Source organism: Stomoxys calcitrans, chromosome 1 (genome assembly GCF_963082655.1).
Source record: "Stomoxys calcitrans chromosome 1, idStoCalc2.1, whole genome shotgun sequence".
Lineage (NCBI taxonomy): Eukaryota > Metazoa > Arthropoda > Insecta > Diptera > Muscidae > Stomoxys > Stomoxys calcitrans.
Genome location: NC_081552.1, coordinates 188,064,789 through 188,092,763, shown reverse-complemented (window position 1 = coordinate 188,092,763; position 27,975 = coordinate 188,064,789). Strand labels below are relative to the sequence as shown.

The following is a 27,975-nucleotide window of genomic DNA, read 5'->3' as shown; positions in this document are numbered from 1 at the left end:
AATGATTTAACATCGTTCTGCTGTGGTTGCTGCGAGCCCATTGATACGAGTACCAAAACGCTATGGCCCACTCGAGATTGTTGCCCTAATCAGCACCAACCACCACCAGCTAGCTACCCTACCGCTTGTTTTGCTGCATTGGGGGCCAAGCATAGCAAGAGCGGCAGCAGCAGCAGCAGCTACTTTATGGCTCCACTCATTCCAAAAGCGCAATCCCAGACCGTAACGTCAAACACCATACCATCAACCTGACTGTTGTGTGTGGGAATCTCTTGAGTTTAGTTGCGAGTTCACCTGCCAACCTTTCGCATGCCATAGAAGACTCACGCTTTTGGAGGAGTCGACAACGCTTTACGAATCACCAACCCGGCCAATCGTTTGCAGGCTTTAGCCAGGGCACCCATAAATAAATGAATGGAACCGGCAAATGTCTACTCTCAGGAAGATACCCATTCATTGAAAAGATAAAAACAAGAAAAACGCGCAAAAAACTGATTCTTAACAATTGAAGAATAACGAACAAAAAAAAAGAGAATATAAAAGCACCTCTCCATTGTCATAAATATTAAATTGCCCAGCGAGTGCGAATCAAGGGAGAGAGAAAAAAAAATCCCCTACTATGAAATAAAAATCAACTAGACGCTGCTCATTGCCACTAAGGTTTAAACGTTGATTACATAGACGCGAAACGATACAGACTTCAGACATTCGCATTGCGCTTCATTAAAATCGCCTTCGCCGCCACTGAGTTTAAAAAATCTCTCGCAAGTGATAAAAGACCTCATTTTGAGATAGAATCCAGAATCGAGCTGGTGTTTTGTGAGTGACGTGATAGCAAAAAAACCAAAACCCAAATCGTATTATTACACAGTTCATATCAATAAAAAAAAAAGTAAAAATACACTCAAATCATAGAAAGCCACTTTAATAGGGACGTCAACATGAAATTTGCACTATGTTACAAAAGGTGAGTCGAATAGTGAATCAAAACCAAATCTAATCTCGCCATGATAAACCAAAAAAATGTTTAGAATTTGGCAAACATAAAGTGTAAAAACGAAACAGTTGATTAAAAGTAGATCCCCATAAGTTTAAACACTTAACGCCTATATTCAAATCCAAGTGGGTTTGAAGTTCTACTGAACTTTAAGCCAGCACGCCAGAATACTGTGCGAAAAATTTCCCATTTATTACGAAATTTGGAGGCCACCGTAGCGTTATTTCTTCTAAAGCATTTTCGCCCAAAACGAAAAATGTCACATCACCCAAATTATGGCACAAAGCCCAAAAACAGGGTTCCCAAATGTCAGCAAACCCAAATAAAAATCCAAATTCCAATTTTGGATGTGGATATTGTCAAATTTTAACATTCAAATATGCCATAATATCCAAAAATAACTGCGTCACAAAGTCCAACTTTATTTATGTCATACAATTCAAATCAAAAAAATGTCATAACATCCAACAAGTAAAAGCATGCTATGTTTGCCCGGGCCGAATCTTGGGAACCCACCACCATGGATTCTGCTAAAAATGTATACCAATCAGACTCAGTTGAACGGCATAATTTTATTCTACATGCCAAACTTCTGGCAAACCAGAAAAAATTAAAGCTTCTAGGAACCGAACAAGAATAATCGCGAGACCGGTTTATATGGGAGCTATATCAGATTATGGACTGATTTGGACAGTATTTGGCACAATTATTGAAAGTCGTAACTGAACACCGCATGCAAAATTTCAGCCAAATCGCACAAAAATTACCGCTTATTAAGGCTCAAGAAGTCAAATAGGGAGATCGGTTAATATTGAAGCTATAAGGTTATAGACCGATTTAGACCGTACCTCGCACAGTTGTTGAAAGTCATAACAGAACACTACGTGCAAACTTTCAGCCAAGATGTTGAAAGTCATAACAAAACACTATCAACAACATTTCAACCAAATCGGACAAAAATGGTGGCTCGCAGGGGCTCCAGAAGTAAAATCGGGAGATCACTTTTTATGGGAGCCATATCCAAAACTTAACCGATATGACCCATTTGCAATCCCCAACAACCTACATCAATAGTATTAATCTTTGCTAAATTTCAAGTAGCTGGCTTTACGTGCTCGACCGCTATCGCTATGATTTCGACAGACGGACGGAGGGATGGACGGACGGTCATGTCGAGACGATGCAAAATATATATAAAATTTATGGGGTCGCAATTCAATATTTCGAAATGTTGCAAATGGAATGACTAGTTTAGTATACCCCCATTCCATGATGGTGACTTAAAATATGTGCCATATGACCTAAATTATGTTAGGTTTAATGTCAATTATTCTACCCTCCACCATAAGAAAGGGGTATAATTATTTCGTCAATCTGTTTGTAACACCTCGAAATGTTCGTCTAAGACCCCATAAAGTATATATATTCTTGATCGTCATGACATTTTAAGTCGATCTAGCCATGTCCATCCGTTTGTACGTCCGTCCTTCCGTCTGTCTGTCGAATACACGCTGAGTTTTGAAGGAATAAAGCTAGGCGCTTGAAATTTTGCACAAATACTTTTTATTAGTGTAGGTCGGTTATGATTGTAAATGGGCCAAATCGGTCCATGGTTAGATATAGCTGCCATATAAACCGATCTTGGGTCTTGACTTCTTGAGCCTCTAGAGGGTGCAATTCTCGTCCGATTTGACTGACTGTGCTAAGTATGTGTCAAGTCGGTTAATAATCTGATATAGCTGCCAAATAAACCGATCTTGGGTCTTAACTTCTAAAATGTGGTCCAAATCGGTCCATAACCTTTTATAGCTGTCATATAAACTGATCTTGGATATGACTTCTTGAGCCGCTAGAGGGCGCAATTCTCACCCGATTTGGCTGAAATTTTGCATGAGGTGTTTTGTTATGACTTTCAACAGCTGTGCTAAATATGGCGCAAATCGGTACATAACCTGGTATAGCTGCCATATAAACCGATCTGGGATCCTAACTTCTTGGGCCTCTAGAGGGCGCATGAAATTAAGTACAACGAAGGTCTTATGACCTTCAACATACGTGCATAACATAACAGTTCTTATTCATTATTCTTTGTTTGGCTAAAACCAGACACAGCGCAAAGAACTCTACAAATGCGATCCATGGTGGAGGGAATAAAAGATTCGGCCCGGCCGAACTTAGCGTTGGGTCTTATGACACTACTATTTAACCTACCACCATAAAATGGGGGTATAGTACTCTAGTAATTCCGTTTGTAACATCTCGAATTATTGAATCACGATAGCGGTCGAACGCGTAAGGTTGGCCGCCTGAAATTTTGGGAAGATTCTTACTATTGATGTAGGTCGTTGGGGATTGCAAATGGGACATATCGGTTCAGATTTGGATATACCTCCCATATAAACTGGTGTTACTATTAGGGTCTTAAGCCCGTAACAGGCACATTTATTATTTCGCCGAATTTTATATCGTGAGTGATTGAAGCCTGCCGATATCCGATTCAATATGGTTTAGATCGGTCTTTAATCGGATATAGCTGTCATATAGACCGATCTGTCGATTAAGTTGACACAGTGACTTGTTTTAAGCCTGTGAAAATATGAATGCGTTATAAAATCGAATGGTAGTAATCCGTTCTCTGAAATAGTACCGGCCTTACCCTCAAAACTCGAACCATGTCTCTTCGTCAAAAGTGCTTCCATACCAGTCGTTTGGTATCTGTCACAGCAGCTCCACCAGTTGAGCAGGCAACATACTACGGCCTGATATTACCACAGCAGCTGTTGGATATTTGGAGTCAATTCTTAGCGTACTGCTGGTCTCTGGATATTCCGCTCGACGGGAACAGACGCAGATAGTAAACCTCCTGGTGGATAACACTATCGTAGCTGTCCTTGAGTGATTTAAAATTTTTTCCTTTAGAAAACTACCCATCACGACGTGCAGAATGTTCTTGAAGAGCTAAAGCGCAAAACGTCCGTTCGAGGATGTCATATAAGAAACATGCTGACAAAGGCTCCATAGGCGAAAATTATATGATGTATGTATATGGGAGCTTTATCTAACTCTGAATCGATTTCTTTGCAATTCAACAGCGACGCCGGCAGTCATAAAGGAATCCTTTGTAGCAAATTCGTAAGAATGGGTTTAGAAATGACTACATTATTGAAGAAATAGTTCAATCGGACGAACATATTCATGGGAGCTATATCCTTATCTGAACCGATTTCTTCAAATTTCAATAGAGTTCCTCTCTAGGCCAAATTTGAAAACGATCGGGTGAAAAATTGAGACCTGTATTTTTTCCACCAATTAAATGGACAAACGGAGCGACAGAAAGACGGACGTAGCTAAATCACGCTGTGGTTTAGAGTCGATCATCTAAATGTAACTGGTATGGTGCAATGCATAAGCATTCATTTTGGAAAGCTTAAAAAGAAACTTAAGAAATAAGTAAAATGTTCCAAATATTGCAAGAGTCTAAGACCTTTTAAATTTAACGAGCTTCATTCTATTCTTTATGAAAACTCCTTTAGTATATTTGCGGTCTCTGAAACATGGCTTACTTCGGATATTTCGGACCGCATGATCTCCATACCTGGATATAATATATATCGAAATGAGCGTCCAATTTCTGGTAGAAGAGAAGGTGTAGCGATCTACATAGCTAATGGGTAACGGTATAGAATTGCTTTTAAGTCGTCCGGTTTACGTTGTGAGTCACTATTTATTGAGTTAAGCTACTTCCTGGTGTTGCATACTTACCGGCAGGTGATTTCGACGACTTCGAGAGCTGTCATAAAGATCTTTTTTCTAAGTATGCAGGAGTTGTTGTCTTTGGAGACATAACTTAAGTTTGGATCACAAATCTAGACCTACTCATTTTGATTTAAGGTACCGGTCTACTGCTGTAATTGATTTCATGTTAGTTAGTAATCCTTCTTTATTCCCTTCATTCTTTTGTATTTGAATCTCTTCATAACAATTTTCAGCAGCCACCTGAGTTTTTTTAGGTTCGTGACTACGAAAATATTGATTGGGTTGGTTTGTTTGTCTCTTTGCAAGATTTCGACCGTTATCCTGTCTTCAACGCCAATGATGTTGATTAATGCTCACTACCCTGTGGCGGAATCACATATCGCTCCCAACATGCAGACATATAAATATATCTCTTTGAGTAGTCAATCGACCATCTGTCAAAACATCTCAAAATATGCATGCTGTAACATGTATTTTCGACTTTTTTTCCCTTGAGCGAAAATGCTATTACACCTACTCACACAACTCAACTCAAAATTCCTGTTTTAATATGCCTGCTTATCGGCTCCAAAAGATGCGGTACTCACTGTTCCTCCATTTCTTAAAATAGGGCAGTAAACTTGCGTCAATTTTAGCTCAAAATGATACAATGCACATTAATTTTAATATTCTCCTCTTCTCTATATATAAAAGCCACGCGTGATTTACTGACTGACTGATCACTGCCAAGCCTGAAAGCCTAAAGCATTAGGTCGTAGACGCAGAATAAGATTGGGTTCGGCGATATTCGTTCTTTAAGGTACTAAATAGTACCAATATAGTACGAAATGGTGCATATTTGTGCAGTGTGAGCGGAAAGTGCTGGGATTATCATATTGGATACAAATTAAAAAGCTCTTGAAAAAATAAGATTTTGTGTAAAAAATCTTCCAAAATAATACCGGAAGTGGGAGAAATAATACTTAACAGCTGCAATGGTACTTTCTTTGTAAATTGAGATAGGGCTCTTGATTTTGGATTAATTGGATGATTAGAAGAGTTTTTGGAAATTTTTACATTTAGGTATTAAAAAAGTACCAACAATTTACGAATTAAGAAATTTGTCGAAGAAGACCTCTGCTACAAAATTATGCGGTGAAAAAAAAAGCAACGTACGTTTTCTCCCATTACCAGTACTATTTGTACTGGTAATGGGAGAAAACGTACGTTTAGTCCCGCAATTGTTATCATTTGGTACTTTCTTTACAGATGGAGTTAGAGGTCTAACATTTGGCATGTAGGTATGACTAGGAAATGATGGTATGATGGGTGGCTACATGATCTATTCACAACTCGAAAATTTTGGTACCAAAATTGGTACTTTCTTTACAAATTGAGCAAGAGTTCTGACATATTGATGGCAGTCCTCTGCCCTTCACTGCCAAATCGTCTGCTTGTTTATTCCCCCTTAAGCCCCCGGTACCCATACGATGCGGATCGTGATGGGTGACAAAATGTTCTGTTCGTACATATTGGTGTCGAAAAGTGCTAAATAGTAAGAAATAGCTTCTCGACGCCTACAGCGAGAGAGGACAGCTAGAATTAAGCATCTTGATACGAATTATCAGTCTTAACAAAAATACAATATGTCGTAACAAATCGTACCAGAAGTGGAAGAAAATTTACTAATTGTGGCATATGTTGGGCGACTAGAAGACTTTTTTGAAAACCTAAACGTTCAAATTAGAAGATTTTTTGAAATTTGTTTATTTAATTTCTAAAACGTTGAAATGGACTCCTTTGCACCGTGGTCTAAAGCTCTGAAATTTGAGATGCAGTTACACCTTGACAGTATTTTGTGGACAACTAGAAGTTTTTTTTTAATTTTAACATTAAGGTACTAAAACGTACAAAATGACCTAAACTCTGCAGTTACACTATTAAGTTTTCAAAAAATGGGGTTTGAAATTTGTAGATTTAGACAAAGAAACAAATAAAAAAACAAGTAAAAAAGCGTTAAGTTCGGCCGGGCCGAACTTTGGATACCCACCACCTTGGGTATATGTGTAAACCACCTTTCATCAAAATTCGGTGAAAATGTCATACCTTATGTTCCAAAACTTTAAATCGAGATATCGGTCTACATGGCAGCTATATCCAAATCTGGACCGACTTGGGTCAAGTTGCAGAAAAATGTCGAAGAGCCTAACACAAAGCACTGTCCCAAATTTCGGCGAAATCGGACAATAAATACACCTTTTATGGGCCCAAAACCATAACTCGAGAGATCGGTCTATATGGCAGCTATATTCAAATCTGAACCGATCTGGGCCATATTGAAGAAGGACGTTGAAGAGCCTAACTAAGCTCACTGTCTTAAATTTCAGCGACATCGGACAATAAATGCGTCTTTTATGGCCCAAAATCTAAAACCTAGATATCGGTCTATATGGCAGCTATATCCAAATCTGCGCCGATTAGTGCGATACTGCAGTAGTACGTCAAGGGGCTTAAACAAACTCACTGTCCCAAATTTCGGCGACATCGGACAAAAAATGCGCATTTTATGGGCCCAAAACATTAAATTCAGAAATCGGTCCATATGGCCGCTATATCCAAATCTGAAATGATCTATGCCAAATCAAAGAAAGATATCGAAGAGCATAAGACAACTCACTGTCCCGAATTTCAGCTAAATCGGATAATAAATGTGGCTTTTATGGGCCTAAGACCCAAATCTGGACCGATCTGCGCCAACTTGACGAAGGATGTCGAAGGGCCCAACGCAACTCACTGTCCCAAATTGCAGCAAACTCGGCTAATAAATGTGGCTTTTATGGGCCTAAGACCCTAAATCGGAGGATCATTATATATGGGGGCTATATCAAGATATAGTCCGATATAGCCCATCTTCGAACTTAACCTGCTTATGGACAAAAAAAGAATCTGTGCAAACTTTCAGCTCAATATCTCAATTTTTAAAGACTGTAGCGTGATTTTAACAGATAGACGGACAGACGGACGGCATGTCTAGATCGTCTTAGATTTTTACGGTGATCAAGAATATATATACTCCATAGGGTCGGAAATGGATATTTCGATGTGTTGCAAACGATATGACAAAATTAATATACCCCCATCCTTCGGTGGATGGGTAGAACAAGCATAATGTTTGTTGTTTTCATGAATGTATTTATTTACAACTAGCATCCCGGCGGTCCGCTTCATCAAGGTATTGCTGTATCCCAATTTTGAGAACTTAAGATCTCTCTGTAAGGAAAGTACCATTAAATACGTTTTAGTACCTAAATGCACCAATTAAAAACAAATCTTCTCGCCGCCCTATATTTAATCTCAAAGTGTACCCGTTTCCAATTTTTGAGTGTTTTAGATCAATTCAGAGAAAAAGTAACATTTTGTAAGTCTTAGTACCTAAACCTAAATGATTTTGAAAAAAATCTTCTGAACGCCAAAAACTTGTCGTCAAGGTATAGATGTATCCCAATTTTGAGAGCTTTATCTTACTCCGTAATGTACGTTTGAATACCTAAATGTACGAATAAAAATATCTTTTAGTCGCCCAATATATGCATTCAAGGTACAAACTGCACCACAATTAGTACGTAAATATGGTATTTTGGTCATATTGTGGTAATGTTTGTCAAATTGCCTTATTCTAGCTGATCAATTTTTCTTCGTTGTATCTACATGCCAAATTCCAGACCTGAAGCTACGTCTGTATAGAAAGAACAACATGGTACCAATTTTGGTACCAAATTTTACGAATTTGTTATATTGGGTTGCCCAAAAAGTAATTGCGGATTTTTCATATAGTCGGCGTTGACAACTTTTTTCACAGCTTGTGACTCTGTAATTGCATTCTTTCATCTGTCAGTTATCAGCTGTTTCTTTTAGCTTGCTTTAGAAAAAAAGTGTAAAAGAAGTATATTTGATTAAAGTTCATTTGAGGTTTTATTAAAAATGCATTTACTTTCTTTTAAAAAATCCGCAATTACTTTTTGGGCAACCCAATAGATAATTTTGTCACCCATCATATTTTTCCTAGTTGTACCTACATGCCATGTTTCAGATCTGTACCTCCATTTATAGAGAAAATGCCAAATCGTATCAATTTTTATACCCTCCACCATAAGATTAGTATACCCCCCACTAATTTCGTCATTCTGTTTGTAACTACTCGAAATATTCGTCTGAGACCCCATAAAGTATATATATTCTTGATCGTCGTGAAATTTTATGTCGTCTGTCTGTCGAAAGCACGCTAACTTCCGAAGGAGTAAAGCTAGCCGCTTGAAATTTTGCACAAATACTTCTTATTAGTGTAGGTCGGTTGGAATTGTAAATGGGCCATATCGGTTCATGTTTTGATATAGCTGCCATATAAACCGATCTTGGGTCTTGACTTCTTGAGCCTCTAGAGTGCGCAATTCTTATCCGATTGGAATGAAATTTTGCACGACATGTTTTGTTATGATATTCAACAACCGTGGCAAGTATAGTTCAAATCGGTCCATAACCTGATATAGCTGCCATATAAACCGATCTTAGGTCTTGACTTCTTGAGCCTCTAGAGTGCGCAATTCTTATCCGAATGGAATGGAATTTCGCACGACGTGTTTTGTTATGATACCCAACAACCTTGCCAAGTATGGTTGAAATCGGTCCATAACCTGATATAGCTGCCATATAAACCGATCTTGGATCTTGACCTCTTGAGCCTCTAGAGTGCGCAATTCTTATCCGAATGGAATGGAATTTCGCACGAAGTATTTCGTTATGATATCCAACAACTGTGCCAAGTATGGTTGAAATCGGTCCATAACCTGATATAAGTCAGATCTGGGGATTTGACTTCTTGAGCTTCTAGAGGGCGCAATTCCTATCCGATTTGGCTGAAATTTTGCATGACATATTTTATTTTTACTTTCAACAACTGTGTCAAATAAGGTTCAAATCGGTTCATAACCTGATATAGCTGCCATATAATCCGATCTGGGATCTTGATTTCTTGACCCCTAGAGGTCGCAATTATTATCCGATATGCCTGAAATTTTGTACGACGGATCCTCTAATGACCATCAACAAACGTGTTTATTATGGTCTGAATCGGTCTATAGCCCGATACAGATCCCATATAAATCGTTCTCTCAATTTTATTTCGTGAGCCCCAATGGGCGCAATTCTTATACGAATTGGCTGACATTTTACACATATAATGTAATTGTGGTCCGAACCGAACCATATCTTGATATCGTTTTAATAGCAGAGCAAATCTTTTTTTATATCCTTTTTTGCCTAAGAAGAGATGCCGATAAAAGAACTCGACAAATGCGATCCATGGTGGAGGGTATATAAGATTCGGCCCGGCCGAACTTATCACGCTTTTACTTGTTGATACTTTTTTTAGTGCAGTATATAAAAGTTTTCAAAAACTCTTCTAGTCATTCAATTAAGATTGCCATGGTGAATCTAAGCTCCAAAATTCAAAGCTCTAGCTCAATTTACAAAGAAAGTACCAATTGTGGACTTTTTTTTGGAAAATTTTTGCTACCAAATCTTATTTTGTCGAGACGCTCTTTAATTTGAGCCCAAAAAACAACAATTTCGTACTTTTTGGTTCTTTTTAGTACCTAAACGTATGAATATCATCAAATCCCGTCTTATCCCGTGCCTATGACCTAATACCAACATTTGCGCAAAATTCTATGATTCTACCTCTAGCCGTTTGGGTTGGGCGACGATCAGTCTGTCAGTCACGCTACTGTTTTACATATTTTGATGAAAATTAATAAAAAAAAAACAAGCAAATAAAATATTAAAAAAGTGTAGAAATCGCTTTTAAACAATTAATGGGAAACACATAAAAAATCGCGCTAAATTTTCTAAAACTCCGTTAAAGAACAAAAAAAAAATAAACAGAAAAAAATTGCCGGCCTCAGGAATCGAACCTGGGTTTGCGGTTGAAAAGGAGTCGGATTGTACATGAGCATTTTTACCCTTGCCGTATTGCATGCACCTACGTCTGCCAGCAAACTGCAATGAAGGGGTATGTTTTCTGCTACAATTTTCTTGTTAAGTTAAGTAAACTTTTTAAAGTTCATTACATTAATTGTGTGGTGGCTGAGTTGGTAGAGTATGCGCTTTGCATTTGAAGGGACCTGAGTTCGAATCACGCTGGCAGCAAAAAATGGACATGAAAATAACAACTAACACGCCAAAAGATTGCCTAAATAAAAAAAAATATTTTTTTCTATTTTTTGGTCATACAAATATTCCACTTTTCGCGGTGCTGCAAAAACAGCTTTAACAGCAGGCCTTATAATTGGTGCTGTTGCAGGTCAGTCCAAAACACTGCTTTTGTAGGACTCATAAATTGACATATTTTGCAGGCCCTTCAGCAGACGTATATCGAGCAATGGGAAGTGCATGATATCGTGCCAATGACACACAATGTTATTTTGAAATTGTGTTTACATTTGTGTGGAAGTACTGGCAACCGCCTTTGCAGGAACATGCGTATGCATGTATTTCGCCTCTTTCCGCTACTGGGTAGTTTCCTCTCTCCTTGATAGTTTGTTCTCTTTTGTTCCTACAGTCAAGAGAAGGATACGTGGTTGTAATGACAAGTGGATGGAATCTAGGAACATTGTTCTTGCTAGGTCTCGGAGGGATTTGTCTTATTCTGCATTTCTATCTTGTAGATCAGATGAGAATTAGAAGCCGTATTGCCAGTATAGGAACAAGGCGAAGGCCATTATTCGTCGGATAAGACGCAACCATTTTTCTAAACGTTTTTGCTGTTGGTGATGCAGCTATTTCACCATTCATTCTATTTTGTAATGCAAATTTTGCCCATGAACATTCCACTAAGGAACAGGGGCAAACTTCTCATATATCAATGAGTGCAGTCCGATTCAAGCTTAAGCTCAATGATAAGGGGCCTCCTTTTTATAGCCGAGTCCGAACGGCGAGCCGCAGTGCGACACCTCTTTGGAGAGAAGTTTTACATAGCATAATACCTCACAAATGTCGCCAGCGTTAGGAGGGGAAACCCACCGGTGAACAATTTTTTTTTCTGATGGTCTCGCCAGGATTCGAACCCAGGCGTTCAGCGTCATAGGCGGACATGCTAACCTCTGCGCTACGGTGGCCTCCTCTATTTTGTAATACTAGTTCCAAAACACGTGAAATCAATTTATTCCATTTCCTAGCTGGATATTTCTCTGTTTGTTGTAGAAAAGCAATCAACTTCTTGCATATTTGCATATAGGAATTTTTCAAAAAAGGAAACAAAAATAGAAACATACGACAAGAGTTTTCGCTCTTAATGTTTCCATATAGTACTATTTTTGGTACCAATCACAAATATAGGGCAATAACCTCAATTTCAACATTGGTTGGCGCTACCGAACTGTTTATGAAACTTCGTAGTATGTGGAACACTCAGCATTCGGTTGGCAAAAAATTGGTTGAGGTAACGAATCTGTTTTTGGGTGTGTGTCGAGCGTTCTCAAACTTTCTGGATGTGTTGGTGATGATAACCTCAATGCTGATTTTGATGCGAACGAAGTTAATGAGTTTTTTGTTGAAGTTGATGGAACGCACGATGATAGGTCTTAATTTTCATATGATGGAAAGACTGCATCTTCCTTTTCGTTTTGCTGTGTGAATGAGGTTAAAATCATGGAAGCTATAAGCAGGGTGAAGTCTGGGTTATTTTATGTGGATGGTATTCCAATGCGTTTTACCAAGACCGTCTTTTTTATGTTTCCGATCCTATTCTGGATCTGGTTAATTTTATTCTGATGTCTTCTTCTTTTCCCTTGGCTTGGAGTATTGCTAGGGTTATACCGATTCCTAAAGCAAAGCATGTTGGAAGGGTTGATTATTTACGGCCTATTTCCATTTCCATAACTGTGCAAAATTTCAGCTCAATATCTCTATTTTTAAAGACCGTAACGTGATTTCAACAGCCAGACGGAAGGACATGGCTAGGTCGTCTTAGATTTTTAAGCTGATCAAGAATATATACACATTATGGGGTCGGAAGTAGATATTTCGATGTAGTGCAAACGGAATGACAAAACGAATTTACCCCCTTCCATCGGTGGTGGGTATAACAAGTAAAAGCGTGGTAAGTTCGGCCGGGCCGAATCTAATATACACTCTAACATGGATCGCATTTGTCAAGTTCTTTGAATTACATTTTGAAATATATATGAGCTACATTAAGCTATAAGCAGTGTTAGAAGGAGATTGACGTCTTCTCTGAGGATGGCAAAATCCTCATCGTTTGGGTGCCGGGCCATAACGGAGTAAGGGGAAATAAAAAGGCAGACGATTTGGTGGTGAAGGCGAGAGGACTGACGTTAAAAAAACTTGGTTAACCCGAAGCCTTTCGGGTCGACGCAGTCCGAGTTAAGGGAGTGGGCGACGAATGCACATGCAACATTGTGGAACAGCGAAACGGTCGGTAGGACGGCGAATATCCTATGGGGTGGGATCCAGATCGTGAGAAGACGAGGTTATTGCTGAAAGGAAGCAAGACGGGGGTGAGTATAGCTATTGGTATCATAACGGGACACATAGGACCACGAGCTCACTTATGTAAAATCGGTGCGGCAAGTGATAGCATGTGTAGGACATGCAGGGAAGATGATGAGACGTTGGAGCATTTCCTTTGTCATTGCCCGGCTTTCGCGTCTGACAGATACCGGCACTTAGGAGGAGACACAAAACCAGACATGAGCTACCCATGTTTCAAATTTCAGGGAAATTGGGTAATAAATAGAGCTTTTATGGGCTTCAGAACCTTTATGGGTAGATCGGTCCATATGACAGCTGGGTCCTGTGTTAGGAGGTTCAAAAATACTTATTGTTTCAAATTTCAGCGAAATCGGTTAAAAAATAAAGCTTTTATGGGCTTTAGACCCTTTATCTGGGTATCGGTCCATATGGCAGCTATACCTAAATATAGTCCGATTTGATCTATATTTAAATCAGATATCAAGAGGCTTAAGAAAACCCCTTTGCTTAAAATTTCAGCGAAATCGGGTGATAAATAAAGCTGTTATAGGCTTCAGACCCTTTTTCGAGAGATCGGTCTATATGGCAGCTCTATCTAAATATAGTCCGATCTGAACCATATTTGGGTCAGATGTCGGGAGACCTAAAACTACTTACTGTTTTAAATTTCAGCGAAATCGTACAAAGCATTTATGGGCATTAGACCCTTTACCGGCAGCATTTATGGGTATTAGACCCTTTACCGGAAAATCGGTCTATGTAGCAGCTATATCCAAATATGGTTCGATTTGGCCCGTTCAAGAACTTAACCAGCGTGCATCAAAATGACTTACCAGTGCCAAAGTTCAGCTCAATATCTCAATTTGTGAAGGCTCTAGAGTGATTACAACAAACGGACGGACAGACGGATAGACAGACACACGGACATCGTTAAATTCGATGCGTTGCAAACGGAATGACTAAATGAATATACCCCCTATCCTACGGTGGTGGGTACAAAAGCAATCATCAAAAAGTGAATGCATTTGAAAGCAACAGCATTACACGCTACTGTTAAATGAAGGCAAGTTAAAAGCAACGAAAATGACAGACGCACATTGCTAAATCGAGTCAAGTAGTAATTCTGAGTCGATCTGTTTACTTATCAATGGGTCTATCTCTCTTTTTTCTGGGTGTTTCAAACAAATGTTCTGAGTTATAATATGCGGCACCACAGTAGCGGTGTAGTGTATAAACAATCATTTGGTATAATGTTAAAAAACTTAAGAAATAAGTAAAATATTCCAAAAGTTATCATTTATTACTCACTTGCTTAAAGAGTAAATCTTCCGAAGCACCTGAAAAAATACAAGCATTCAAACATTACACATTAGGAAAAACAAACTTTAAAAATAGTATTAAATCTAAATATACCAAACTATTATGTTGCCCAAAAAGTAATTGCGGATTTTTCATATAGTCGGCGTTGACAAATTTTTTCACAGCTTGTGACTCTGTAATTGCATTCTTTCTTCTGTCAGTTATCAGCTGTTACTTTTAGCTTGCTTTAGAAAAAAGTGTAAAAAAAGTATATTTGATTAGAGTTCATTCTAAGTTTTATTAAAAATGCATTTACCTTCTTTTAAAAAATCCGCAATTACTTTTTGGGCAACCATATATTTTCAGGGTCAAACAAATGCAAAAGATGCTATGGAAAAACTAAGCAAAGAGTTTCTATCGATATCATAGACAAAGGAAAGACATAGAATTTGAAACTGAAAATTTTAATAAAACAAGTAAAAGAGTGCTAAGTTCGGCCGGGCCGAAGCTTATATACCCTCCACAATGGATCGCATTTGTCGAGTTCTTTTCCCGGCATCTCTTCTTAGGCAAAAACCGGATATCAGAAAAGATTTGCTCTGCTATAAGAGATCCGGTTTGGACCACAATTAAATTCTATGTTGGAGACCTGTGTAAAATGTCAGCCAATTCGAATAAGAATTGCGGCCTTTGGGGGCTCAAGAAGTAAAAAAAAGAGACCGATTTATATGGGAGCTGTATCGGACTATAGATAGATTCAGACCATAATTAACACGTATGTTGATGGTCATGAGAGGATCCGTCGTACAAAATTTCAGGCAAATCGGATAATAATTGTGGCCTCTAGAGGCTCAAGAAGTCAAGATCCCAGATCGGTTTATATGATAGCTATATCAGGTTATGAACCGATTTGAGCCTTATTTGAAACAGTTGTTGTCAAATACGTCATGCAAAATTTCAGCCAAATCGGATTGGAATTGCGCCCCCCAGAAGCTCAAGAAGTCAAGTCCCCAGATCTGTTTCTATGACAGCTATATCAGGTTATGAACCGATTTAAACCATAATTTGCACAGTTGTTGGATACCATAACAAAACACGTCGTGGGAAATTTCATTTCATTCGGATAAGAATTGCGCACTCTAGAGGCTCAAGAAGTCAAGACCCAAGATCGGTTTATATGACAACTACATCAGATTATGAACTGATTTGAACCATACTTGGCCCAATTGTTGGATATCAAAACAAAACACGTCGTGCAAAAATTCATTCCAATCGGATAAGAATTGCGCACTCTAGAGGCTCAAGAAGTCAAAACCCAAGATCGGTTTATATGACAGCTATATCAAAACGTGGACCGATATGGCCCATTTACAATACCAACAGACCTACACTAATAGGAAGAATTTGGGCAAAATTTCAAGCGACTAGCCGTACTCGTTCGGAAGTTAGCGTGCTTTCGACAGACGGACGGACGGACGGACATGGCTAGATCGACATAAAATGTCGCGACGATCAAGAATTTATATACTTTATGGGTTCTCAGATGAATATTTCGAGTAGTTACAAACAGAATGACGAAATTAGTATACCCCCCATCCTATGGTGGAGGGTGTAATAACTGAAAAGTCTCCGTTCCATGGCGCTTGGGTTCTTTGCGCACTCACATATAAACGACTGATAATTTGGTATTTCTCCCATCTGTTAGAGCTTTTTTGAACAAATTGTTATGAGTCTATACATTTCCTTTGTCTACGCCAAAAGTCTTTCAATCATTTTTTGAGCTTTTAAAATGTTTATATTCTTAGATTTTTTAACTTTTTTTTTTAAATAAGCCAAATGAGTTTTCTTTTTCCATTTTTAGTTCACCGGCGGGTAATACTCTATGGGATAAAACTTGCTGGTTTATAGCCGAATTTATAGGTACCGCAATGCTGATATTTCTGGGATGCATGGGGTGCATGGAATCCGATCTCTTTCCCAGCAATAATCTGACGCGTTCCCTTAACTTTGGTTTAGTGGTCATGATAGTGATTCAGTGTTTTGGCTGTTGTTCGGGAGCCCACCTTAATCCTGCTGTATCATTGGCCGCTTTCGTCTACAACCTACTATCACTTCCCATGACCTTGGCCTATATGGTGGCTCAAATACTAGGAGCATATTGCGGTTATGGTCTTTTGAAACTCTTCATGCCGGCCAATCTCATCCAAGTTCCAGGCAATAACAGTGGCCTATGTGTGACAGGAGTGAACTCAGAAATCGATGTTTGGCAGGGTTTGGGCATTGAGTTTTGCATAACAATGGCATTGGTGTTTGTATGCTGCGGTGTTTGGGATCCTCGCAATAAACATTCTCAGGACTCGGTAGCGCTACGCTTTGGTTTCGCTGTCGCATGTCTTTCCATTACGGCGGTAAGTTGAAATTTATTTTTGAAAGTATGTCGTTGTAAACAAATCAAAACAAAATATTTTGATTATTATTCCAACAATTTTAAAAATAAAAACCAAGTCTTGCGGTTATGCAAATGACAGCAAAAATTATAAATAATTTGCCCAAATTATAAAAAAGCGAAGAACTGGTTTGAAATGTTACGATTGAGGTGTTAAAATGAATTCCAGGAATAAGCAGTTAGGCATTTTGGTTGTATGACGCAATTATTGTAACACAACGTTATTCTAAAGGTCAAATAAAATCTTCGTAATCCTGGTAGCAACTTTGAAAACTCTGACAAAGCTTTGAGCGCTGTATATTAGGAATGCTGTGTGAATATGTAAATGCTCAATGAAGAGGTTAGTCCATATGTTCCAAATCTGAGATCATTCGAACTGAAATTAGCCTTGAGACAACAATTTCAAATCGGCAGATCGGACTATTAAGCCTGAAATGAATTTTTGTAATATGGCAACTATATACAATAAGACACTAAAACGGTAAAATAGGGTGCAGATATTATTACGCCCCACGCCACTATGGACATACATCTAAGCCAGTAATCGGCTTGTTGTGCGCTCTAAAAACAACAAAGTAACCTCTAAAAAGAAAATTTTAAGTTAGGAATTGCGTGCTACTTACAAAATCCTTAAGTGTTTTCAATACCACTCCCCTCAGTTGATTCATGTATGGTGTTGTGTCCCCACCTAAGTGCCGGTATCTGTTAGACGCGAAAGCCGGGCAATGACAAAGAAAATGCTCCAACGTCTCATCATCATCTTTCCCGCATGCCCTACACATGCTATCACTTGCCGCACCGATTTTACAAAGGTGAGCTCGTAGTCCGTAGCTATACTGACCTCCTCTTGCTTCCTTTCAGTAATAGCCTAGTCTTCTCACGATCTGGATCCCCCCATAAGATTTTCGCTGTCCTACCTACTGTTTCGCTGTTCCACAATGTTGCATGTACATTCATCGCCCTCTCCCTTAACTCGGACTGCGTCGACCCGAAAGGCTTCGGGTTAACGAAGTTTATTGACGGCAGTCTATTGGCCTTCGTGATCTTACCATCCTGGTTGTTATTGCCCTTATGGCAATTTTACTGTCAGTAATGATGTTCACAATCGACGTCCTCGCGTTAGCACCACACCACTTCACGCATTCCGTGATCACCCGGATCTCCGCCTGCAGGACCATACTATAGTCAGGCAGTCTAAAACAGATCTCAGTACCTGGGTTCTCAATGTAAACCCTCAGGCCCACTCTGTCCTCTAATTTGATCCATCCGTGTAACATGATCTTCCAGATGGCAATACTAGGGACCTTTTCGGTCCTTCTGCATAGCTCGTTCGGATCCTTATCCTTGGAAGTATTATATCAAATCCCTCCTCAGTCAGCACCCGTAATAGGTCATTTATGGTGGTCTTCCATAGGAGTGGCGATAAAATGCCCCCCTGTTACGTGCCCTGTGCCACTTTCTTCCTTATATTTATGCCATGGGACACACAATTTATCCACCTGTTCTTAGCATATGGTTTATCCAGTCTTTAAAGACCGGGCCCACTCGGTACTGGTTTTAGGATTGGATCAGTGTGTCTCTCCGCACATGGTTAAAAGCCCCCTCGATGTCAATGCATACCGCCAGTGTGTACGTTTTAGCATCGAATGATTATTCTATTTTATGCACAACCTTGTGCAGGGCAGTCTCCACCGACAGCAGTCTCCCTTGACATAGGCATGCTGTTTGTATTTGAGCAGTTCGCTGAATCTCAAACTCTTTATCATGGTGTCCACAATACGTTCCATGGTTTTGAGTAGAAAGGACGTAAGGCTTATGAATCTGTAGGCCTTTGGTGTCGCATAACTTGCCTCTCCGGGCTTGGGTATAAACACCACCCTTGCCTCCTGCCAGGCTTTCGGAGTATATGAAAGTCCTAAGCACGCTGTGAAAATTTTGGCCAGACGAGGCGGCAGATAGTCTGCCTCTTTCTGCACTAACGCCGGAAATATTCCATCAGGTCCGGGTGACTTAAATGGTTTGAAGCTCCGGAAAACTAACTTCCAAGAATTTTACTCATAACCTTAGGATGGGGTTATACTAGTCTTGTCATTCTGTTTGTAACACCTCGAAATATTTGTCTAAGACCCCATAAAGTATATATATTCTTGATCGTCTCGACGTTCTGATTCGAACTAGCCATGTCCGTCCGTTCGTCCGTCCATCTGTCGAAATCACGAAAGCGGTCGAACGCGTAAAGCTAGACGCTTGAAATTATGCGCAGACACTTAATATTGATGATGATCGTTGGAGATTGGGCCATATCGGTTCAGATATATGTATATATAGCTCCCATATAAAACAATCTCCCGATTTGACTTAATGAGCCGCTGGTGGCCTCCATTTCCATCCGATTTGGCTGAAGATTTGAACGTACTGATCTGTTATGACTTCCAATAACTGTGCCAAGTACGATCCAAATCGGTCAAGAACCTGATATAGCTACCATTTAAACCGATCTCCCGATTTGACATTTTTAGCCCCTGGAAGCCTCAATTTTTTCTGATTTGGCTGAATTTTTGCACATAGTGTTCTGTTGTGATTTCCAAGAACTGTATCAAATATGGTTTAAATCAGTCTATAACCTGATATAGCTCCCATAAAAACCGAACCCCCGATTTGTCTTCTTGAGCCCCTGAAATTGTGGATGTAGTTTTCTCTTATAACTTCCACCAACTGTGCTAAGTATGGTCCAAATTGGGCAAGAACATGATGTAGCTCCCATCTCCCGATTTGACTTCTTAAGCCCTTACAAGCCGCGATTTTTATCCGATTTGGCTGAAATTTTGCATATTGTGTTCTGTGCCAAGTACGGTCCAAATCGGTCTGTAACCCGATGTTGCTCCCATATTTTAGCAGAATCCATGGTTGTGGGTTACCAAGATTCGACCCGGCCGAACTTAGCACGCTTTTACTTGTTTTATTTGTCTACTTTACGCCGATCCTAACATGAACTAGTCTTTTTCTTCAGGTGTATTTTACTACCGATTCGGCGTAAACGGTTTAAGACGCTTAATCTTGAGATCGATCTATACGGCAACTCTATCCAAACATTGTGCGATTTTCACCATTTGAGAACAAAACCTAATAGTTCTGCCAAATTTCAATTCCATATTTTCTTCGCATTTTTACAACTGACAAATACATACAGTCTAAAAATAAAAGACCTTTACGAATATGTTTACTTTGTGGGCATTGAAATCGATAGTTTGATACGTTGTAAATGAAATGACAAAATAAATATTGCTTCCATCCTTTGATGGTGGGTCTAAACCAGAGATGGCCTGTCAGAAACAGTGACGTATATGACATACATTTCCGACGTATATTACATACGTCGAAAACGTCGTAAACCTAGCCAAAAAACTAGGTTTCTGACAGAAAAAAAAAATCAAACGAAAATATGTCGAATTTTCGATCTGATTAACTAAAAATTTTGGCATAAGTATTAACACTCCATGTACCGTTTCACTTGACACTTCCTCAGATGTCATGCATTTTTCACATATGTCGTTTACAACAGCTTTCAAAAAGCAAATTAAAACGGGAGAAGCAAATAATTTTGCAAAAGGATACAAAATAATTGCAATTTCTAAATATAATTGATAAAAACTAATAATTTATTGATTTTTTGCTTCACAAAAAAATCCTTAAACGTTACTTTATAAATTGACTTGAAATTTGCGTATATTTCCAATTTATTGTGTGAAAAATGTAAATGCAAAAATTTAAAAAAAAAAAACTTAATATTTCTTTTATTGCGAAATTTTTTTACATATAAACTCTTCTATATACAACAAATAAGTGACAATAATATTTGTTAAAAATCAAACTTTTACACTGAGTTATTAAGGTTTATGATGTTTGCGACTTTTTCTACGTTTTATACAAGTATACGACGTTTTCGACTTTTACAACTTTTTGACAGTCGGAAACCTAAAAAATCGTCTTACGGACCATCTCTGGTCTAAACAGATTTGATGAGGAACCGATGGAGTTGCCGTCATCCCAAACACCTAGCATTGCTCTCGTCCAATCATCAAATTAGACGATAAGTTTGCAGCAACACAATACTTTGAACTTCATGTTAAAGCAAACATTCCAAAGAATACTTTTAGGAACATTCATTTAGCTAACATGTAGATTAATTCAACTCCTAACAATATTGCATACCGAACTAATCAACATTTTATTCTATATAAGTGTGACTTATATAGAATCAGAAATAAAACCTAGTACTTAGTTTGACTTTGCGCCCAAACATATATCAATATGCACCAAAAAACCATGTTTGTGAAGACAATACAAGCCCGAGGCCCCACAAAATGATTTTATCAAATGAACAAGTAACAAGTAAAAAGGCGTTAAGTTCGGCCGGGCCGAACTTTAGATACCCACCACCTCGGGTATATATGTAAACCACCTTTCATCAAAATTCGGTGAAAATTTCATACCTTATGACCCATATCAGTTATATCAAAACATGTTCCGATTTGGACCAAATACTAATAAGTACAGTAGCTATATCTAAAAATTAACCGATCTGAACCATATACGACACGGATGTTGAAAAGCCTAACATAAGTTACTATGTAAAATTTCAGTGAAATTGGATTATAAATGCGCTTTTTATGGGGCAAAGACTTTAAATCGAGAGATCGGTCTACATGGCAGCTATATTCAAATCTGGATCGATCTGGGCAAAATTGAAGAAGGACGTCGAAGAGCCTAACTAAACTCACTGTCTCAAATTTCAGCGACATCGGACAATAAATGCGTCTTTATGGCCCCAAAACCTAAAACCTAGATATCGGTCTATATGGCAGCTATATCTAAATTTGGACCAATCTGTGCGATATTGCAGATGTATGTCAAGGAGCTTAACTTAACTCACTGTCCCAAATTTCGGCGACATGGACAATACATGAGCATTTTATGGGCCCAAAACCTTAAATCAAGAAATCGGTCTATATAGCAGCTATATCGAAATCTGAACCGATCTGGGCCAAATTGAAGAAAGATGTCGAGGGGCCTAACGCAACTCACTGTCCCAAATTTCAGCAAAATCGGGTAATAAATGTGGCTTTTATGGGCCTAACACCATAAATCGGAGGATCGGTCTATATGGCAGCTATATCCAAATCTGAACCGATCTGGGCCAAATTGACAAAGGATGTCGAAGGGCCTAACACAACTCACTGTCCCGAATTTCATTGGAATCGGATAAAAGATGTGGCTTTTATGGCCCTTAGACCCTAAATCGGAGGATCGGTCTATATGGCAGCTATATCCAAATCTGAACCGATCTGAGCCAAATTGACGAAGGATGTCGAAGGGCCTAACAAAACTCACTGTCCCAAATTTCAGCAAAATCGGGTAATAAATGTGGCTTTTATGGGCCTAACACCATAAATCGGAGGATCGGTCTATATGGCAGCTATATCCAAATCTGAACCGATCTGGGCCAAATTGACAAAGGATGTTGAAGGGCCTAACACAACTTACTGTCCCGAATTTCAGTGGAATCGGATAAAAGATGTGGCTTTTATGGCCCTTAGACCCTAAATCGGAGGGTCGGTCTATATGGCAGCTATATTCAAATCTGGACCGATCTGAGCCAAATTGACGAAGGATGTCGAAGGGCCTAACAAAACTCACTGTCCCAAATTTCAGCTCAATCGGATAATAAATGTGGCTTTTATGGGCCTAAGACCCTAAATCGGCGGATCGGTCTATATGGGGGCTATATGAAGATATAGTCCGATATAGCCCATCTTCGAACTTAACCTGCTTATGGACAAAAAAAGAATCTGTGCAAAATTTCAGCTCAATATCTCAATTTTTAAAGACTGTAGCGTGATTTCAACAGACAGACGGACGGACATGCCTAGATCGTCTTAGATTTTTACGCTGATCAAGAATATATATACTTTATAGGGTCGGAAATGGATATTTCGATGTGTTGCAAACGGAATGACAAAATGAATATACCCCCATCCTTCGGTGGTGGGTATAAAAATGCGTTAAGTTCGGCCGGGCCGAACTTTGAATACCCACCACCTCGGGTATATATGTAAACCACCTTTCGTCAAAATCCGGTGAAAAATGCATTACTTATGACCCATACCAGCTATATCGAAATATGTTCCGATTTGGACCAAATACTAATAAGTACAAGTCATTGTTCAATTGTGTATAACAAAATATTGAACTTTTTATACCCTCCACCATAGGATGGGCGGTATAATCATTTCGGTATTCTGTTTGTAACTGCTCGAAATATTCGTCTGAGACCCCATAAAATATATATTCGTGATCGTCCCGATATTTTATGTCGATCTAGCCATGTCCGTCCGTCTGTCTGTCGAAAGCACGCTAACTTCCGAACGAGTAAAGCTAGCCGCTTGAAATTTTGCACAAATACTTCTTATTAGTGTAGGTCGGTTGGTATTGTAAATGGACCATATGGGTTCATGTTTTGATATAGCTGAAATATAAACCGATCTTGGGTCTTGAATTCTTGAGCCTCTATAGGACGCAATTCTTATCCGATTGGGATGAAATTTTACACGACGTGTTTTCTTTTGATATCCAACAACTGTATGGTTTAAATCAGTCCATAACCTGATATCGCTGCCATATAAACCGATCTTGGGTCTTGACTTCTTGAGCCTCTAGAGTGCGCAATTCTTATCCGATTGGAATGAAATTTCGCACTTCGTATTTTGCTATGATATCCAACAACTCTGCCAAGTAAGGTTCAATTCGGTCCATAACCTGATATACCTGTCATATAAACCGATCTTGGGTCTTAAATTCTTGAGCCTCTAGAGTGCGCAATTCTTATCCGATTTGGCTGAAATTTTGCAAGACGTATATTATTCTTACCTTCAACAACTGTGTCAAATAAGGTTCAAATCAGTTCATAACCTGATATAGCTGCCATATAAACCGATCTGGGATCTTGACTTCTTGAGCCTTCAGAGGTCGCGATTATTATCCGATTTGCCTGAAATTTTGTACGACGGATTCTCTCATGACCATCAACATACGTGTTTATTATGGTCTGAATCGGTCTATAGCCCGATACAGCTCCCATATAAATCGATCCCTCTATTTTACTTCTTGAGCCCCCAAAGGGCTCTTCTTATTCGAATTGGCTGACATTTTAAACAGGACTCCAACATATAATTTAATTGTTGTCCAAACCGGACCATATTTGAAATCGCTCTGATAGCAGAGCAAATCTTTTCTTTTATCCTTTTTTTGCCTAAGAAGAGATGCCGGGAAAAGAACTCGACAAATACGATCCATGGTGGAGGGTATATAAGATTCGGCCCAGTCGAACTTAGCACGCTTTTACTTGTTAGTAGCTATATCTAAAAATTAACCGATCTGAACCATATACGATAGGGATGTCAAAAAACCTAACATAAGTCACTGTGTCAAAAATCAGTGAAATCAGATTATAAAACCGATTTTTCTGGGGCCAAGACCTTAAATTGAGACATTGGTCTATATGGCAGCTGTATCCAGCTGTGGCAGCTATGACCAAATCTGGACCGATCTATGCCATTTTGCTGAAATATGTCATTGTTCCAAATTTCGGCGACATCGGAAAATAAATGCGCATTTTATGGGCCCAAAACCTTAAATTGAGAGATCGGTCTATATGGCAGCTATATCGAAAATCTGAACCGATTTCAGCCAAATTGATGAAGAATCTCGAAGGGCCTTACACATCTCACTATCCCAAATTTCGGCGTCATCGGAAAATAAATGCGCCTTTTATGAACCCATAACCTTAAATTGAGAGATCGGTCTTTATGGCAGCTATATCCAAATCTAGACCGATCTGTGCCATATTCCAGAAGCATGTCGGGAGGGTTAACACAACTGACTATCCCAAATTTCGGCGGCATCGGAAAATAAATTGCGCCTTTTATGAGCCCATAACCTTAAATTGAGAGATCGGTCTATATGGCAGCTATATCCAAATCTAGACCGATCTGTGCCATATTGCAGAAGTATGTCGGGAGGGTTAACACAACTGACTATCCCAAATTTCGGCGACATTGAACAATAAATACGCCTTTTATGGGCCCAAAAGCTTAAATCGAGAGATCAGTCTATATGGCAGCTATATCCAGCTGTGGATCGATCTGTGCTATATCAAAAAAGAATGTTGAGGTGCCTAAGACAACTCATTGTACCAAATTTTGGCACAATCGAACAATAAATGCTCTTTTATGGGCCTAAGACCTTAAATTGAGAGATCGGCCTATATGGCAGCTATAACCAAATCTGGACCGATCTGTGCCATATTGCTGAAATATGTCGAGAGGCCTAATTTAACTCACTAACAAGGATCTCGAAGGGCCTAACACAACTCACTATCCCAAATTTCGGCGACATCGCGAAATAAATACGCCTTTTATGGGCTCAAAACCTTAAATTGAGAGATCGGTCTATATTGCAGCTATATCCAAATCTGCACCGATCTGTGCCATATTGCAGAAGTATATCGAGGAACTTAACTCACTATCCCATATTTCGGCGACATCGGACAATAAATGCGCCTTTTATGGGCCCAATACCTTAAATTAAGAGATCGGTCTATATGGCAGATATATCTAAATCTGAACCGATCTAGGCCAAATTGAAGAAGGACATCGAAGGGCCTAACACAACTCACTGTCCCACATATTTGCAAAATGGAACAAGAAATGCGCCTTTTATGGGCCCAAAACCTTTAATCGAGAGATCGAACTATATGGCAGCTATATCCAAATCTGGACCGATCTGTGCGATATTGCAGAAATATGTCAAAAGTCCTAATTCAACTTACTGTTCCAAATTTCGGCGACATCGGACAATAAATGCGTCTTCTATGGGCCCAAAACCTTAAATCGAGAGATCGGTCTATATGGCAAATTGCAAATTTTGCCCATGAACATTCCACTAAGGAACAGGGGCAAACTTCTCACATATCAATGAGTGCAGTCCGATTCAAGTTTAAGCTCAATGATAAGGGGCCTCCTTCTTGTAGCCGAGTCCGAACGACGAGCCGCAGTGCGACACCTCTTTATATAGAAGTTTTACATGGCATAGTACCTCACTAATGTCGCCAGCATTAGGAGGGGAAAACCACAGGTGAACATTTTTTTCTGATGGTCTCGCCAGGATTCGAACCCAGGCGTTCAGCGTCATAGGCGGACATGCTAACCTCTGCGCTACGGTGGCCTCCTATATCCTCTATATGGCAGCTATATCCAAATGTGGACTGATCTGTGCCATATTAAAGAAGAATGTTGAGGTGCCTAAGACAACTGTCCAAAATTTTGGCACAATCGCACAATAAATGCGCCTTCAATGATCGCAAGACCTTAAATCTGGAGATCGGTCTATATGGCAGCAATATCCAAATCTGGACCAATGTGGGCCAAATTGAAAAAGACGTCGAAGGGCATTGCAGGTGTGTCTCAATGTCAGGAAAATCGGATTATAAATGTGGCTTTTATGGGCCTAATACCCTAAATCGGCGGATCGGTCTATATGGGGGCTATATCAAGATGTAGTCCGATACAGCCTATCTTCGAACTTAACCTGCTTATGGAAAAAAAAAGATTTTGTGCAAAATTTCAGGTCAATATCTCTATTTTTAAAGACTGTAGCGTGATTTCAACAGACCGACGGACGGACGTGATCGTCTTAGATTTTTACGGGTCAGAATTGGATATAGCTTTCAAATTGTACTTATAGGGTAGGAATAGGGTATTATAAAGTCGGCACAGCCTGACTTTTGCCCTTCCTTACTGGTTTTAGTTGTAGAGCTGTGTACGCGTATGTCATGAAAGCCCTGATGTGAACATGAAAAATTATCTTCATCGGTAGCGACATTAGTGAGGAATCTAGACCCGCAAAACTTTTCTAGGAAGTGGTGCCGCGCAAACCGGCCCATCGATCGGACTGCGTTGTTTAATATGAATGTTCACGGAGAAATTTATTACTTTTATATATGTTGTCACCTTTTTAAGTCATGTTTAATTTCAAAATTTTGCATCACACAGCAATTCTATGAATTTGTTTATCCTTTTTTTCCAGGGTCCCATTACTGGTGCCAGCATGAATCCCGCACGCTCCCTAGGCCCCGCCATATGGAACAACGATTTTCGCAATCATTGGGTCTATTGGGTGGGTCCCTTAACAGCAGCCCTAGTTGCATCGACTCTCTACAAAATTGTATTTAGGCGTGAAGTTAAGGAGGTACTTGAAAACGGATCGCTAAAAATGAACGAAGTTCAGTGTACTTGAACCAAAGCACCAAAATCCAAAAGAAGAAAAAAAAAATTGTAAAATCTTTAACATTGCATTGTTGTTATTATAAGAAAATCTCATTTTTATATCTCTCACAGTTTATTATGTTCCACATTGTCATTGTCTTTAAGATATACGACGCTACCATAAAAAATTTAGAGTATTTGCGTATTTAAAGACGAGCATATAGTCTTAAGCGTAATCTGTTTATTTAGAATCTGTTTATTTAGAATTTAAGTCAACACTTGTACGAGTATGTTATAGCCTTTTTTGTTAAAATTAGATTTAAGAGTGAAATAAATTCCGTATTCGAAGGAAAGACGATACAGGCATATGTTTATTACCCCTACAACACAATTCTTGTCACATAACGTTTGTTATAAATCTCTAAGATAAGACCAACCGAGCAGAAATCATATAAAACATACACACACTATTGTTACCATTATGAAACTACTGTAAAAGCCAGTTGTAAATTTCCAAGTTCATTGGGCAACCTTTTGCTTAAAATATAGCTAAGTGTATATGTTTGAATAAATATTTGTAGAAATGTTTACAAATTTGGCAAAAATATAGAACAACACTTTATTCAATA

The 27,975-nt window shown here is 39.0% G+C and overlaps 2 protein-coding genes across 3 annotated transcripts in view; one reads left to right on the top strand and one right to left on the bottom strand.

The window, feature by feature from the left end:
* LOC106090824 (sensory neuron membrane protein 2) overlaps positions 1-27,975 on the bottom strand; it is a 572,456-nt gene that overhangs the window by 482,118 nt on the left and 62,363 nt on the right. For both annotated transcript variants that reach the window (XM_059360182.1, XM_059360183.1), the window contains exon 2: positions 14,588-14,616. The gene's annotated coding sequence lies outside the window, so the exon portion shown is untranslated. The remainder of the gene's footprint in view (positions 1-14,587; positions 14,617-27,975) is intronic.
* Positions 197-27,975, top strand: LOC106093644 (aquaporin AQPcic-like). Its single transcript, XM_013260752.2, has 3 exons — positions 197-967; positions 16,440-16,986; positions 27,168-27,975. The coding sequence occupies exons 1-3, from the start codon at positions 942-944 to the stop codon at positions 27,375-27,377; spliced, it is 783 nt and encodes a 260-aa protein (XP_013116206.2). The 5' UTR covers positions 197-941; the 3' UTR covers positions 27,378-27,975.

Excerpts from the sequence above, each read along its gene's own strand:
- LOC106093644 (XM_013260752.2), top strand. The coding sequence starts at position 942 with ATGAAATTTGCACTATGTTACAAAAG. Across the intron at positions 968-16,439 it reads TTTGCACTATGTTACAAAAG|TTCACCGGCGGGTAATACTC; the intron begins GTGAGTCGAATA and ends TTCCATTTTTAG. Across the intron at positions 16,987-27,167 it reads CATGTCTTTCCATTACGGCG|GGTCCCATTACTGGTGCCAG; the intron begins GTAAGTTGAAAT and ends CTTTTTTTCCAG.